This window comes from Diachasmimorpha longicaudata, chromosome 16 (assembly GCF_034640455.1).
Source record: "Diachasmimorpha longicaudata isolate KC_UGA_2023 chromosome 16, iyDiaLong2, whole genome shotgun sequence".
In the NCBI taxonomy this organism is placed as follows: Eukaryota; Metazoa; Arthropoda; class Insecta; order Hymenoptera; family Braconidae; genus Diachasmimorpha; species Diachasmimorpha longicaudata.
Window position 1 is genome coordinate 4,984,666 of NC_087240.1, and position 16,517 is coordinate 5,001,182.

The 16,517-nt window shown below is 38.0% G+C and overlaps 3 protein-coding genes across 8 annotated transcripts; 1 reads left to right on the forward strand and 2 right to left on the reverse strand.

The window, feature by feature from the left end:
- Positions 1–103: 103 nt before the first annotated feature.
- On the reverse strand, positions 104–2,744 carry Bora (aurora borealis). The gene is made up of 3 exons (XM_064135955.1): positions 2,258–2,744; positions 1,883–2,174; positions 104–1,809 (listed from the first exon to the last, which is right to left on the reverse strand). Exons 1-3 carry the CDS (start codon positions 2,510–2,512, stop codon positions 836–838), a joined length of 1,521 nt encoding a protein of 506 aa, XP_063992025.1. The 5' UTR covers positions 2,513–2,744; the 3' UTR covers positions 104–835.
- A 526-nt stretch (positions 2,745–3,270) lies between these two features.
- On the reverse strand, positions 3,271–5,907 carry LOC135170335 (peptidyl-prolyl cis-trans isomerase D). 2 transcript variants are annotated; one of them, XM_064136067.1, is made up of 6 exons: positions 5,678–5,907; positions 5,259–5,396; positions 4,707–5,008; positions 4,464–4,604; positions 4,063–4,317; positions 3,271–3,973 (listed from the first exon to the last, which is right to left on the reverse strand). In XM_064136067.1, exons 1-6 carry the CDS (start codon positions 5,766–5,768, stop codon positions 3,752–3,754), a joined length of 1,149 nt encoding a protein of 382 aa, XP_063992137.1. In that variant the 5' UTR covers positions 5,769–5,907; the 3' UTR covers positions 3,271–3,751. The 2 variants fall into 2 exon arrangements, with proteins under 2 accessions (XP_063992137.1, XP_063992138.1); XM_064136068.1 differs by having other exon boundaries at positions 4,707–4,997; positions 5,678–5,836.
- A 105-nt stretch (positions 5,908–6,012) lies between these two features.
- LOC135170323 (constitutive coactivator of PPAR-gamma-like protein 1 homolog) lies at positions 6,013–16,475 on the forward strand. 5 transcript variants are annotated; one of them, XM_064136034.1, is made up of 9 exons: positions 6,013–6,155; positions 7,561–9,365; positions 9,530–9,668; positions 9,827–9,844; positions 10,025–10,150; positions 10,244–10,665; positions 10,762–11,015; positions 11,197–11,214; positions 11,364–16,475. In XM_064136034.1, the coding sequence occupies exons 2-9, from the start codon at positions 7,736–7,738 to the stop codon at positions 11,712–11,714; spliced, it is 2,958 nt and encodes a 985-aa protein (XP_063992104.1). In that variant the 5' UTR covers positions 6,013–6,155; positions 7,561–7,735; the 3' UTR covers positions 11,715–16,475. The 5 variants fall into 5 exon arrangements, with proteins under 5 accessions (XP_063992104.1, XP_063992108.1, XP_063992107.1 ...); XM_064136035.1 differs by lacking the exon at positions 6,013–6,155 and adding an exon at positions 6,235–6,357; XM_064136036.1 differs by lacking the exon at positions 6,013–6,155 and adding an exon at positions 6,408–6,635.
- The last annotated feature ends 42 nt before the right edge of the window (positions 16,476–16,517 follow it).

Sequence of the window (16,517 nt, forward strand, 5' to 3'; positions counted from 1 at the left end):
TGAAGATAACCAGATAATTACAGGGGTTGTTGTCCTTGTCCGACGTAAAAAAATGCTGGAGAATATTGTCTTGTTTGTAGTTGTGGGATCATGAAAATTATTTAGTAGCTTCACTCGATTTATTTAAAGTTTGGTATAAAAAAGATGACAAAAAGTATAAAATGTATTATTCAATTCACCCGTTACTTCCAGTGCTTAATAAACAAAATAACAATATGTTGTAGCAGCTCCTCCAGTATTACTTAAAATTACCAAAGTATCTACAGAATTTTTCAATATTTCATCAGTCCAGCACATATGAAAATCATTCAGGATCCTGATTGTGCTTATATTTAACTCGTTAAATAAGTGATGACATTCATCTACGTGTGGGGTTGAATATCACAATTTTCTTCTTGCCGAATCGAACATTGTTTAGTAATAATAATGACTAAAATCCTAGCAGTACGCCAACAATTTCTTTCATTCTTCTCCCAGAATTGCACTCATTATTCATCCCAAAAATCATGTCTACACATTTATTATTTACTAATTCACTTCCATTTTAGTGAATATATATCATCAAAAAGTAAATGGCATTCAATCGATACAAGTGTTGACATTACTATCTAATTAGTTTTCGAGATGGCTTATTCATAAATTGACAATGAAATATGTTTAGAAAATACTTTCCGCTGTGATTAACTGTCCAATAAGATCAATTTCCAATCATTTTCGAAATAATTAGGCATTCAGTATCAGCTCTCTGTAAAATTTCACCCCTTCCTTTTCTTTCTACATATCTAGTCGTACAATTATTTGAGCAACTGTATAAGCTCTTTGCATTGAGCTCTCGTTAATTAGTTCTCTGCCTGCCGTATTTCGAGGGAGTGGAACTGTACATGTTCTCCAAATTTTCCTTCCAGTTGGAGGACTTGACCTCGTCAATTTCACTGATGGAAGTAATTCTCTCACTCCAAGTGGCCTGTTTTTTTAGTGGAGTAATACTGCGATTGTCAGAGGTATTATTCATACTGTAGGTTTGATAGCCAGTGTCCTGAGCAAAATTGAAGGCACTGCTTTGTTCTGAATAATTAGATCTGAGGAGAGTAATTCCATGTTTCTGTCCGCCGATGCTCTCGTTGGAGGTATTTCTGTACCAGTCGGTGGTCTCCTTGACTCTGTCGATCTTACTTACCTCAATAGTGATGGGAATCGCGGGGTTGAAGGAAGTAGACTCCTGAAGAAGTGAAACCATCTCAATAGTGTTGTTTTTGGTGAGAGGCGCTGGACTGTGGGACTCAAGACTCTCCTCGAAGATGGTCCCTGGATGAGTCAATGATGTTGGAGTCTCCTCGGAGTCTTTCTCCTCAGACGAGGAGACATCTATGCTCATAAATGGGGTGAAGTCCAGACGAGTCACAGAACGTCGGTGAGACTGAATACTCTGGCACGACATGTCCAGGGTGGGATTGCAAATTGGTGACATGTTCAAGGGAGAGAGATGTTTGGAATTTGTGTATGGAGTGCCGTGATTACGTTGCATATTGTAAGGACGACCTCGGAGGGGTGTTCCATGCACCATCATTCCACTCTGGGGTGGGCTCGAGGGCTTCAGGGGGGACAGGATAAAGGAACTTTCGTCGTCGTCGTCACTGGACTCGTCGTGAGTGAAAAATAATTTTCTACGAAGGGAATTGTTACTGGAGTTGGCGTCGTCGGTGTCGGAAGGGGTGTTCTGGTCCTGAGTGTAGGTGAAATAGGGCTTTAGAGCGTCTTCGAGGTCCTTGGGAAGAACCGGGGGTAGGGTTAATACTGTTTGGGTTGCACCTGAAAATTCGTTTACAATTCATTCATTTTTAAAAAAGTGAAATAATTAGTTGCTGAGCCAGTGAGTCCTTACAGTCTTTCGTGGCGATTTGGGATACTCTGCTGATACTCAATGCTTCCACTGGTCTGGTTGTTGGAGTCATGACCACTAGTGGTTGAGTCTCCTTCTTCAACTTCCAGGGGCTTGGGTGGATTTGTGATTCACTGAAAAATTTGTCGATGGCTTGTTGAGCATGAATTTCCATGTCAGGATCAGAAGAGTGGTTTTGTTGGACAGGAAATTCGTCAATCATGGCTGGGGTCATGATTGCCAGCTCGTCAATCGTCCAGGCGAAGGCTGGGGAGCCTTGTACCTTCGGTGAAACCTGTGATCGAGTAATTCTTCATAATTAATAATCAGGCTTGACGACTGAAACCTAGGGGATGTGAAAATATAAATGCCAAATACCTTGCTGAATATCGTTGGACTGATTACCGAGAGATGCAAACGATTCGTGAGATCTGCATCGAAGGGATTCCTTGCCATAAACCTCGTGATTCCCGAGGGTGGAGTTCTGTGATTGGGGATGAGAGTAAAGCTCGCAGCTGTCGCATGGTATGTCGTGGGCTTGTCCTTCCTGCTGGGTGTCTTGTGAGGACTCCTGGGAGATGTAGGTTCGTGCTGCTCCAGGGTCTTACAAGGTGTCAACTGCATTTGCTCCATTTTTCACTTAAAACACGCGTAAACTCAGCAGTTATAAATATTTCGAATAAATAACAACTAATACTGAGCTCTGTCTAGATAATTTTGCTAAGTTATGTGCATTCGTCAACTAAAATTCATTTGTGTTCTTGATAACTCAATTAATTTGGCTGAAATCGAATTGCTAAGGCGACGACCCTTAGTCTGAACAGTCAGAAGAGTCCGTTGGCCTTCCTTCAAATCATCTGTCTCCCTTCCTTTCTCTCCCTCGCTCTCTGTCTCTCAGTTGAAGTTAGTGTCAGCTTGGAATCTAGTTACTTTCGAATAGTCCCTAGAAAACACCACTGGCACCCTTAAATTAAATTACCTTTCTTCCCTCGACATCAGATGATTTGTTGAGGTTATAGAACATGTAAACAATAACAAACACGTTTTGACATCAATCTATTTAGCCGGCGGATGAGTGCAAATGCAAAAACGAAATAAATAATCGAAGCGCAGTGGCGATCGCGTATTGACCTACATTGGATGTGAATAAAATGCCGAACGAAAAATTTTATTCATTTCAAATGTAGGTCAAGGTCAAATAAAATTCTAGATAAAAAAATTGTGATATATAAATCTGAAGAAAATTAATCAGTTGGAAAAATTTTTTTTTCTCCATTTAATATATAAATAAATAAATCGCGATAAATAAGTTTGTCAATAAGTTTTTCAATAGTTGCAACTGAATGCTGAGGAAATAAGTCCTCTAACTTGAAAATAATTGACACTTTAATTATTTGAATTCCTTTCACCTGTTTATTCATTATCATTTACATATAAATTTCCAGTTTACAATTTTTTCACTCATTCGACAAGTTCAAAGGCAGTAATTAACAGACACGGCAGTTGATTGACTTCAGGAATGAGGGGGGTAAATAATTCAAGGATGAAGTGGAGGGTTACCAGGGGATAATTCCATTGAAACGAAAATATGTATCATCATTTACGAAAAAACATTTCTCACATTCTCTCTCTCTACTAATTACAAATATTAAAATAATTCGATGACTATAAAAGTAATAAAATTGTCACTTTGTAACGTTTCCCACTCCACCAATGAACTACAGAATACACAATCAGTAACAGTTCCATATCTTATTTATCGTAGCATTATCTAAAAAATATTCTTTGTATGATTTTCCCGGAGAATTCATCTGGAGGGAAATTATTTGGTCAGTTCTCGGACACTTTTGCACTTGTCATTGACGCAATTACTCATATCTGAAACATACGTTTGAAGGTGCTTTTCTCAACAGCCAGATAGGAGTCTATTGTTTTTTTCACTTTCTCCAGCTCTCGAAGGATCTCTGGATTATTGGGAGTGAACGTATTTGCTGATTGAAGATCGGCAAGGCTAAGCTCGTATTCGTTGAGGCCCATGTGCGATTGGCTTCGACGAAACAGAGCTTTACTATTGCTTGGCTCAACATCCAGGACCTAGAAGTATTTTTTTTCATTGGAATTGATATATCGCTGCGACTTCAAAAATTTACAAATTATTTTATGACAAACGATTGGTCACTCACAACATTGGACAGCTTCAAAGCTTCCTTATATTGTTGTAATTTTATTTCTGTAGCCGACAAGTTCAGGAGGATTGAGACCCAGAGATTGTGAAGAGGCTCACTGCCATCCTCAGGAATAGTGTGGTTTTTTTTCAGCCAGTCGTAGTAACGTAAGGATTTTTTATACTTCGCTCTAGCCTTTTTGTAGTTTTTTTCTTTGAAATAGGAATTCCCTGAGAGTTTTATGTGCTGTATAGACTCCATCACGTGCTTGTACTAGAAAATTCATGTGGGTTTGTAAATCATAGGAATTTTTATCAGAGATAAAGCTATTAATTTGGTAAATGTTCTCTGCAAAACCTCGAATTAAATAAAAAATACTACAGATAATTAAAATTTTGTAGAAAAAACATTTCATTTACATCGATTTTTTCTTCGTCTGTTTCGAGTGCATAATCCCAGTCTTCTGGATATAGAGGATAAATATCTGCAGTCTGATCATTCTCACAGATACCCCAATTCTCTCCTCTTCTCAATTCTCCACAATCCATGATCTCCACTTTCTGCAAACAATAACTTTAAATATTTAGAAAACTGAGTGGAAATTTGATTAATTGATAAATATTTATTGAAGTCTTGCAACAACAAGGTAACAAGTTTTCTACCTGGACAGGTTTATCTTTAATAATTTCAAGGGTGTCGTTCAACTCCTGGACAACTCCCATTCCCCTTATGACCTTCCCAAACACAACATTTGTCCCATCCAGGTGGGAGCTCGGCTCTGTTGTGATAATGAACTGAGAATTATTGGTGTCTGGTTTTCCCTCGTTCACTGTACTGAGAAGACCTTTCACAGAGTGAGATGTCTCGAAACTTTCATCCTCGAAGTATCCTCCGTAGATGCTCTCACCACCGGAGCCATCGAAATTTATTATGTCACCTCCCTGAATCATGAACTGGGGGACAACTGCTCAAGCAATTCATTTTCAAATACTCCGTGATTGATGGATCTTGTCATTTAAATCAATAGTTTTTTTTCTCATCGATTTTCCAAAAATCTATCTAATTTTTGTTAGTATCATTATTAAAATTGAGAAGGAAAAACAAAGAAAAATCGAGTCCAGCTCGAGCAAAGGAATATTATTAAGACTGAAAAAGACGAGACTAATGAAAAATCAACGTTTAAGAAGGATTAATAAAAAGAATAATTTTCCTACTTTTGTGGAAGATGGTTCCCTTGTAATGTAGTTTTTTTCCATGAGTCCCTATTCCCTTTTCCCCGGTGCAGAGGGCTCGGAAATTCTCAGCTGTCCGGGGAACTACGTCTTTAAATAATTCGATAATGACTCGTCCCACTGGGGAATGAAAAAAAAGAGAACGATTGAGTAATTGAATGATGAGAGGAAACGGTAAAATTTTTGCTCCAGTAATAGGCTCCCTAAAAAATCATCTCGCCACCAGGAAATCCCCAAAAACTCCCCATATGCCAGTCATCCTCACGTCTATCAACCAACCCTCCCTTGCCCGGCCTACCCGTGCAAACCACCCCAGTTCTCTCCAAATAACCTCCAAGATCTCCCTCAAAAATCTTTCTTCTTCCCTTCACCCAGGAACCCAAACAAAGTAATTTGTTTACCAGTCTCCCCATCAACACCGATGTCGAGGAACACAATAGGATTCTTCCCGTCCCCCTCATCATCCTCCGCGTCTTCCCTCGGCCTCTTCATGTCTCACGTCCCCCAGGACCTCCAACACTGACAAAACCCAGGTAAAAATCGTCTCCAAAACCTCAAAACCGTTCCAAAAAATATCACTCGGCACTCGACTTCTGTTTACGTTGCAAGATCGAAAATGCCGACAACGACACCGACGATATCGTGGATAAGCACAACAATTCACCTCTTCCCGACGTATCACGATCTCACCCGACCTAGCCCAGTATCCCACCGACGTTCCCCGATCATCTACGAGCCGCTGGTGTGCCGGGAGAAGGCAGAACCCCCCGTTTTTTCACATTTCGTTCGTTGCGCACACACAATCACAAAACGCCTCGTGAAATAATCCATTTCGACTATTTATCGAGTAATGGCCACAATGATTCCAACGAATCCAAAGTAAGTATAAATAAAGTACCAAGTGATAAGCCCTATTGATACAGATAAATCACGTGGTATCGCATTTTATCGTACAACATTGGCTGCGAATTCCACTTGATATATTTCCCCTTGCATAATTCTACTTTATTTCTCTCCTCATCTGTCTCGATATATAATTTTCTCACTTCACACTGGTCCCCAAACTCAATTCGCCATGCCGGTTAGCAAAATTATTCTGCTATTATTTATCCGTTGATAAATAGTGAACAATTGTATCCACAAGTTGATGATTTACTCCGGTGATTGATCCAATGAGTGAATGCATCAGTGATTTATTCCAGTTTAGTTAATTGTGGTTAATTGATAACGGGCCTGGTTTGGCCTCCTTTCCAGGCCAATAGCTTGAACTTAGGGCACATGTGGATTGATCAATCCTAACACTGATGAGAGATATTTTAGCCTTCAAGGATTAATGGCGTACCGGGATAAATTGAAGATGTAATTACTTTGGTATTTAGATTCAACTCTTCATATTGATTTTGCTGGGGTGGTTTTAATTGACTCGTTAACTCGGTTAAAACAGTGTCGTTGACCGAGGACTCCCCTCGCCGGCAATCCACATGTTCATTTTTGTGGATTTCACTTGGTTACTGAGCTGGGTAATGTCGTGACCTCGGCTGAAAGCTCTTTTGTCATTTCACGAGCTTTTGAAGTTCCAAATTTTTCATCTCCAGTTTTTTGGTTATTTTGTGCTACTGGAATGGATACTGGACTTGTTTTGAAGATTGTTTTCACTCTTCAAATCATCATGATACTGCCAAAAGCATGACAACAAATGAGCATTGAATTTAATTAATTTAATTGAAGGCAGGTGCCAGACCCTGAGGACAATCCACATAATCCCCTGAGATCAAGCTGTTGACAGTAACTTTTTAATTAAATAAATTGAATCCACGACTAATGAATGTTTCACATCCGAGAAAATTATTTTGTCAGCACAACTTTTAGAATTTTCCTTCATGGCGAATTAATTGCTCATAAATAAATTAATATTTATCTTAGAATACATTTTACATGCCTCAAGAAGGTTACAAAATTTTTGTTGCTCATTTTTAGTCGCTCACAATTGTTCAATATTACTTACAATTATAATATTCCTCATGCATCAGTGATTTACCTCAATTACCAGTTCCCTTTCGATTTTTTTTCCGAAGTACCTAGAACTAACCTTGTCCTCCAAATACAAAAATTATTTACGGACAAATAACAAAATAAAGAAGAATTAACTGATAAAATTGTTAAATGCAGCCGAACGCCGGATTTCCGAACCCCTAGAGGACATTCCCCTCCAAATTTCTCTCAGAAATTTCTTCTCCACCTCGCGCCCCCCACAAATGAATATAAAACCTCCCTCACCTTTCAGACACCAGGCTGACCAATCAGAGGGAGATACCATGGTCTACTGAGCTCCAAATCCTCCCACAAACAATTAAAAAAATTACCAGTGAAAAAATCGAAAATAATTTAATGACCGCCGTCTAAACCTTCAAAAACCGATCACCAGAAGTCCAAAATCCATAAATTCAAAGGAACGAACAATGGGGGTCCAGGATTTGCAGACATTTCTGGACAGTAACTGTGTTCCTGGTGGAGTGGTGCCAGTGGATCTTCTAAAAATCGCCCGAAACGTGATCCAACGTCAGAGAAATCGCCCCAACAAGAACCCCAACCACTCAAACATCCTCCGACTGGTGCTGGATGGTGAGTGTTGTCTGGATCGTCTGTACGGTGGTTACTTCTCAGACTGGGCATGTGGAGGCCAGTGGAATCGAATGGTTCAGTTCTTAGCTGTTCTCATCCAGTCGATAGAGCTATCGGGTGTCGAGTTGGTGGTCTTCTTCAACGGCTGCAACGAGTCAGCAAGACGAGCCGAATGGATCCAGAATCAATTAAAAATGCGTCTCAAGGTGAACAACGTCTTGAAACACATAACGACAAAGGGCACACCACCACCAAAAATCTGGTGGACACCTCCTGTGTGTCTTCGCACAGGTCTGCGAATGGCCCTGCGTCACCTGAAGGTATCGGTGATGTGCAGTATGGACGATCATCATCAGGAGGTGATAGCCTACTGTCGTGAGAATAATTTTCATGGTCTGATTGCTGACGACGCTGAGTACGCCATATTCGATCCCCCCAGGTATTTTTCCTCGGAGCAGCTGAAGCTCACGTACAAGGGATCACTGGACAGTAAGGAGTACTTGATGTCAGAGGTGACAAAGTCCCTGGGAGTACCAGCAGACAGGCTTTGCGTCCTGGGGGCACTTCTGGGTAATTACATTCTGACTGAGCACGATCTCGTGGACTTCTACAAGAGACTGAACATCAGCACAACAGGACCAAACAAAACTAATATCGATCAGTCGATTAAGACGATCGCTGGATATGTGAAGGAATTGCCATCAGGTGAAATTGATGTCGTTGCGCAGAAGGTCTTTGGCAGCTTGGCCGACCCCAGGTGCTCCAAACTGAGGCAGTCAGTTCAGTACTACATTAATGGAACCAAGGAGGGCTTTCTGCATTATAATAAGACAGTGAAGGCTGTCAGGGCACCCAAACAGGAGGCCAAACAGCCACCAGTTGTTCAACAGAACTCTGGAGAGGCTGTGACAGCGAGTGAGGACGAGTGTGGCATTGAGACGTCCAGGTTCGCTTCGGAGACACTGGAGAGCGAACAGGAGAGTTTGAATGCTTATAATGAGGCTACTGCCAATGCCAAAGCAGCTCCACAGATCGTGATTGACCCTCCTGGGGTGCAGGGGAGTGGGGAGGGCGAGGGCAAAGCTGAGGAGGAGAGCAATGGACAGGTCAATGGGAATCATCTGGTTATCAGTTCCTCCAGCTCGTCCAGTGGATCCTCAGTTACTTCTCCATTGCATGCGGGCAGCGAGGGGAAGAAGGAGGAGAAAGTACTGAGTATTCCGCCAACTGTTCCTGAAGTTATGAGGACCGCTTCTGAGAGACATCAGAAAGGACTCATGTCTCCTCATATTTATCAGATATTTATCAATGGGGAGATTAAACTACCGGTGCTGCTGGAGGATGAGAATCAGAGGGAAACACCGTCTATTCATCTTATTTATCGACCTGTCAGGCAGATGGTTTATGCTATTCTTTTTAATCTGCATCATCGAATCTATCTTGCTACCAAGGCTAAAGAGAAGAATGGTAAGTTCGATTGAAATCTTGTTATAAAAGATTTTAGAAAGACAATTCCTCGGAAGAAAAAAATCAAAACAAGTTTGACGAGAAATTAGTTAACATTTTGTTGATGTTGAGGACTGAATAATTCTCTACTATGACTTCATAATCTTATTCATAATTCTCTTTAGAAAATGAAAAAATTGAAGTGCCTGACGTTGTGATCAAAGAATGGATCTGGTCCAAGGCGAATCCCTATCAGACTCCTGAATATGTAAAAGCCGAGCAGATTGGATGGGGAGTACCAACAATTCAACGTCTCTGGTTTGGGTGAGAGATAAATTTAAATCACTTTTTTCACTTTGAAATGATCGATTTATTTTTTTTTTATTTACTTTAAAATTTACACTGAGGTTCTAAGTAAATTAAATCTCTGAGCAACGGACTTTCTGTTCTGTTTGATAAAGAAATGCCTCTGCTCGTTGCAGCTCTCGAGGGCATCATAGGTATGTCCGATGCTCGATGTGTTGATGTTGTATCCAAAAACTACTTTTGTTGTATTTTTGTGGTTTTTTTTTCACGTTAAAATTTTCATTGGCTGAAGCCCCAGCCCTGAGCACGCTTCGTATCCTGGATAGAATCGTCACCAGGTTGTCTTGCATTAATCATTCCATTATGTTTTTCAGCACTGGAATTGATGACAAACGACGAAGACTGAGGGCTTTCTTGACTTGTATGAAATCAGATACTCCACTAATGCTGAACATATCTTATGTACCACAACATTTGCTGGTTATGGCTTGTGTTCTCAGGTAAATCCTGAGTCTAATATTAATGTTTAAGCCTATTCCGTTTATTTATATTAATTAATTAATTATTTTCTTGGTTTTCGATTTTTTTTTCAGGTACATCATGTCGTTCTCTGACAAGATAAAAATCTTACGACGTCAGGAACTTGATGCCTTCATTGCCCAAGCATTTTCCCCCGATCTCATGAATGCTCAGTATCTTCAGGATCTTCAGTTACCACTTGTCACATTCCGGGGAGTCCAGCTATCAACATTATTCATGGCTGGTGTTGAGACGGCTCTGCTGGCCAATGACGCCTGTGGGGCTCCAATTCCGTGGCTAATGTGCTGTCCCTGGCTCTTCTTTGATGGAAAATTATTTCATCACACACTCGCTCGTTCGATGATGGCGAAAAATCTGTGTGATCTGTGTGGTGGTCACCTTGATCGTGTTGTCAAAGTTGAGAGGGTGAGGAAGGCCATCTTGGAGGGCATCAATGTGGTCTTTGCACGTCCACCGATAACTCCAACTGCTCCAGGTGATACATTTAATTTTTTCCGCGTAAGACAACAGATAAAATTCCTCACAGCAAAAAAACGAATTTATAAATCGTAATAATTAATATTCCTTCAAGGTTTTCGCATTCCACCTCCATCAGCCACCAATATTCTACCGGCAGGATGCGCAATAAACGAGAGCCTCGTTCGAGGTCGAGTGAATCGCAGCAATATTCCCCTCAGGGAGTTGATTCGGCGACCAGTGCCATCACGAGGTGGTCAACTGGAGATTGCTGGGGTTGTCGTGGGCCAGTGGGGTGCCAACTACGGTCAGCCAGGGAGAATTCCCCAGCCAGTGCATGGGCCACCACGTGGACGAATGCCTCCACAGGTAGGAGACTCAATACACATTCGTCAGAAAATTCTATCCTGACACTAAGCACGTGACTTGAATTAAAATTACTTCCCTTCTTCACTCTCATAATACTTCACATTGAATAAAGGCCATTTTGTTAATTAATCCCATAATTGTCTACTTTATTTGTAATGCTATTCTCGTTAACGTGGAACAGCAGGTACTTCGGGCTCTGGTGAGAATTAGATGTTTTTTTCATTTAGTTCAGTTTGTCGATTTGTAGATCGTCCTCGGGGCCCTCTTGTCCTGGTTCTGTGGGTTGAATTAATTTAGGGAGATTCGGAGGGAGATGAAGATTATTCAAGTTGATGGTGATTGTTCTAGGCGCCATTCCCACGTCTCAATGCCCGCATGTTCCAGCCGAGGGGGAATCCTGTTAATTCTAGTGCTACGAGAGGAAAAAAGACTCAAATGAAGGCAACAAGCAAGAAAAAGGGCGCCATTAAGAAGAATCAGGAGAACACGAATAAGAATGAATCCAAGACACGTGAAATTGTGGAGGAAACAAATGCCGATGGATTTGCAAAACTCTTGACTAAAGACACGAATGTGAAGAAAATTCTTCCACCTCTATCACCTCAGCCCGATGATAAGCCAATAATCGACCCTAAACCAGTTGAGAAGGGTCAGGGTGATGTCCCCCTGGTGGCTCCGGAGCCCCTGAGGGAGAACTAAGTCACGACTAGCACTCGTGACGTTTTTTTTTTCATCAGATAAATCTTCATAAGAAGATTAATGCTCTCGGATGTGACTCAAGACTGCAGCCATTATCTTTATATGACTATCGAGCGGTTGTGCACGTAAGTGATTAAAGACTAAAAAATTATTTTAAATTAAACAATTTAAATTAAAATGACTATAAAACATTTGAGTCTATTTCCGTCAACAGTTGCTCCGCCTCTTTATTAAATTCGTTGATTGTTGCGGATTTTTCTCGCGATGTTATTTCTCAGAAAATAATTTTTTGAAATTAATGAAAATTTGTTCTTGTTCGTTTTGTATAAAATTTATTTTTCACATTAAAATTTATAAAATTCTTTCAAAATTGTTGAACAATCGATACCGAATGATTCGATTATTGGTATTTAATTATTGTGATCTGTAGTTAGTGTACTATTGCTCGATGTCCATATAATGCTCTCTGGTGGGGCCAAAAAACAATAAACTGTTAAGGCGACGTACAGCCAGACGCTTTGGCGTGAGAATTATTCAATAAAATTGAATAAATGTTTTAAAAATGTTAATTCAAGGGGTTGAATTAATATTATTACACGACAATGCCCCCTCACTGCCAATAGTAGCGCCCATAATGCATTGTTAATGTGAAAATAAACGGTCGATGAAATTAATGGAAATAATAATGAAGAGAAATAACAAATGTGACTTTAACTATTGACATTTCAACTTCAATTTTTATCGATCAATTGATATATTGATTGAATTGGTAATTGTTGGAGATGGTAATGATGAACATAGAGAACAAAGTTTAATGAAAAAATACTAATTGTCAACTGTTATAAGTATTTAACTATTAAGGAAGCGTGATTATTTTTTTGTAAACACGATAAAAATGTATATTTTCCGGTATTATATGAAATGCTCGCTTTGCCCAATCTTGGTGCCCTGAACCATCGTATTTCATAATTTGTTATTTAATTATTCGAATTGTAATTGCCAATGGTAATTGCAATTTTGTGGTGAATGATTAGTTGTTAAGACAATGGAACAAATATAGTTAATACGAATAATATGGGAGACCAAGAGGGCATTATTGGCGTAAAGAGACTGATGCTTTTCATATAGGTAAAATATATATTTATACATTTATTAAACGATTATTGAACGACGCCTGACTCTGCGCGTTTCACTGGGTCTTTTTTTGGGTTCGGTGGGCGAAAATTTGAGGTGCTTCAGGGGTAAATGCGCAGAGAGAGACACTAGGATCTCCCATATTCACATTGACCCGAGGGGGGTGAAGAGAAGACGTGGAAACTCTTCATGTACTAGAAAAATTTGAGTAAAAATCTGTTGCATTCTGGGGAACTCCCTTGGAATTCTCCTCCATTTTTTTCTGATTTCTATAGAGAAGTTTGCAGTCTTCAGTGACATTTTCTATTTAAAAATGTTATCCCAGAATTTATTCGGCAATTTATTATTTACAGCTTAAGTAATCATCATGTAATTATAATTACTTTAATTCAAAAAATTCAGTCAATTTATAGTTCCGTGAATTTTTTCCTTCGAAATTTCTCGAAGGAAATTTTTCTTTCGTTGAAAATGTAATTGAAAAACGTGAAATTTAATATAGAACTCAGAAAACCTGAAGTGAATTTCCAAAGTTCCCAGGGAAAGCCTCAATTTCCTCAAATTTTTCCGAGCATGCCTTTATCGTTTTACTGTTCGTGAATTTGCCAATGAGTTTGATTGGATCGAGGTGCCTGGTTAAGTGAGAAAAAAGAAAATTTATGAAGAATTGTGAATATATTATTTATGATACGTACTATATATCCGTAATAACGATAGAATGATCGTGAGGATGATCAGTCTACGGATTTATAATTTTTTTAATTCGCAAAGGGCATGACTGTGTAAATACTGAATGTGTGAGTGATTTTTTTTCTACCTGGGGAGAGAGGGGCGAGAGGTAACTATTGTGTGTACATATTTATTTGCTCGAATATATAGATGCGTTAAATGATGATGGGTGAATGGTGGATTTAAATAGTTAGGGAGCGGAGGGAGACGTAGACGGAGGCATTAACGTAATTTTGTGAGAAGAACCTGGAGATTGTGGTATCACTTGTGGAAATGTTTCTCCACTCGTGATAGGAGGAAAAGTCGTGATAACGCCGTTAATTGAGATAATATAGAAAGAGGTTCAAGATTGATAGAAAAAAATAATGTTATATTTTTGTAGATTTGTTATTGCGTAATATGCATTGAGACAATGAGACATTTTCTACGACGCAAGGGGATGTATAGTCGTTGGTAGGTGATTTGGATAAATGATGATTTGAGTGAATGATTCGTAACGCAAAATGGGAGCCTCGAAATATTGAAAAAGAAAAATCTATTGATTTTACAAGAGAAATAAAAAGGACACTTCATTCGTCAACTTCGATAATTCACGTTTAATTCCGGTATTTTTTGGATACTGATGAATATTAGAAAATCATTGACATTAATGATAACAATAACGATTGTAATGGGGAAAATTTATGCTCACAAGACACTTGGATATTTATTCCAGTCTTTTCAAAGCATTTTGACATAATTTTTTCATAATCTTCAAATGAGATAATTAAATACGCAAACCAAATGTTGACATAGAAATTGTCTGATCAACTGGTGGATGATAATGGTGATGGCCAGTGTTGTTGATGATCAGTCGATTGAAAAATAATAAATAAAAACTTGAAACATTTTTAAAACGTAAACGCAAATGTGTGACACGACAAAAATGCACTCGCCGCTGCAACCACTTTCATTTTATAAGCGATGATAATGCGAGATTAATGAAAATGTCGGAGAATCATTTTCGAAATAATTTCGATTGTGAAGAATTTCAGGTGAAAATTATCGGGAAAAATATCTAGTTTTTCCCCATTTTTTTTCCTGAAATTCTTGCGTTTTTATCACTTCGCTAAAGATTTAAAAATCGTATCAATGAATTGATAAAAATCAAACTAATCAACAGAACACAAATTGATGTATACCTTTGGTCCAGCTGTGACTGAACAATTTACCAAAAACAAATAAAAAAATAACACGAACGGATTTTATTGGTTGAAGTAAAAGAAAAATGAAAATGCAGAAAAAATTCACATTTTTAAAGCACTGAGCCAAAAAATTCGTTGAATAAAGTGAAAAATTATAAAATATTCAAAGAGTAGAGCTGAAAAAAAATAGAAAACAAAATGATTAAACGGCATGTAATACAAAAAAAACGTAAGAAAATTGGGTGCGCTAAAATTGCGCCTGCTTTATTTGTTGTAGCATACTGGGACCCACAAAAAAATAAAAATAAATGAATGAAAAAAAACTTATCTAACAATTCAATTATAACTGTAAACACGTTCATGAAAAAAAAATCATAATCTCTATATACTGTATTTTAACTATGTAAAACTCCATTTTCAAAATATTATGCATCATGTTGAAGGTGAAAAGAAAATGAGAAATATAAAAAAAATATTAAAAAAGTTGATTAATAACAAAAAAAGGATGTATTCTGGTGCAGAGAGAGAAAAATAACGGGAGTGTAGTGAAATGCTTTGCAAGCAAATTGTAGTTTGTACCGCGGGGTGACACTTATAATCCCCATGACGTTAAAAATATTATGATTACGATTTTTAGCAACAATTGCCCTTCAATTTATTTCCAAGCTGAATGTTTTTTCGATTGTGAGGGATTTAAAAAAATACCAATGGTAATTTTTTCTGTAGATTAACCCCTGAAGATGTGTAATTTCTTCGATTATAATTTGAATGAATTATTTCCCACTCATTCACTATCAATTTGTTTATCACGAAAAAAAAACCAAGGGATAATTAATGATAATTCAAAGAAAAATCGAAACCCAGAAAATAATTAGGGAAAACGTTCAAATTCACGAAATATTCTGTAGAAAATTGTGCGGATTTTGAAAACTGAATTTGAAGGGATTTAAAATGAAAAACACTATCCATGTAGAATGAAGCGCACGTGGGTCCCATTATTATAATGTTCTTAATGAAATAGTAGATATGAAAAATGCAAAGATAAAAAAGAAAACAAAGCAACTTAAAAAAAATAAATTTCTGCGATTGTTTATTTTATTCTCTTTATTAGCAGAGTAAAAAAAACAAAACGAACTAATATTTACGCAAAAGCGAAGCAAAATGTTATTGTAAGCTATTATCAATTAATCATTTGTGTTTAACTAATTTTTCCATTGAATTAATATTATCGTTTCAATTATTACTTTATTTGCGATGAAATAAGTGCTGTAATTCTGCGGTCCAGAGTCTACTCTAAATCAAGTGAAAAAATAATTCATTGAAATAATAAACACGATGGTTTGTGAAAAATATCGATAACACGTGAAATTATAAGATCTCCACCATTTATTCAATTTAAAATGAATGAAAAATAAGATTAATTCGTGTCTTGATAAACACGACTGAGCAAATCTGAGAGTTCTCTGGCAATCGCCTTCAGACACAGACATATATAAAATTTCACATCATTAATAACATTTATTTATCCCATAGAACGTATGTGTGCACATAGGCGTTAATTCGAGCAAAGAGAGGGAAAAAATCATTTTTAATCAAATAGAAATGAAAGAAAATTACCACAATTATCCGCTGATAACCGAAAGTATTGAATAGACTCTGCATAAACTCGAATGAATTTTGGGGAGGAAATAAATGAAAGAAGAATTGTATGTGTAAATTCATTGTTTTATTTATCCCTTCCCTAAGGCCATGCTGCAAA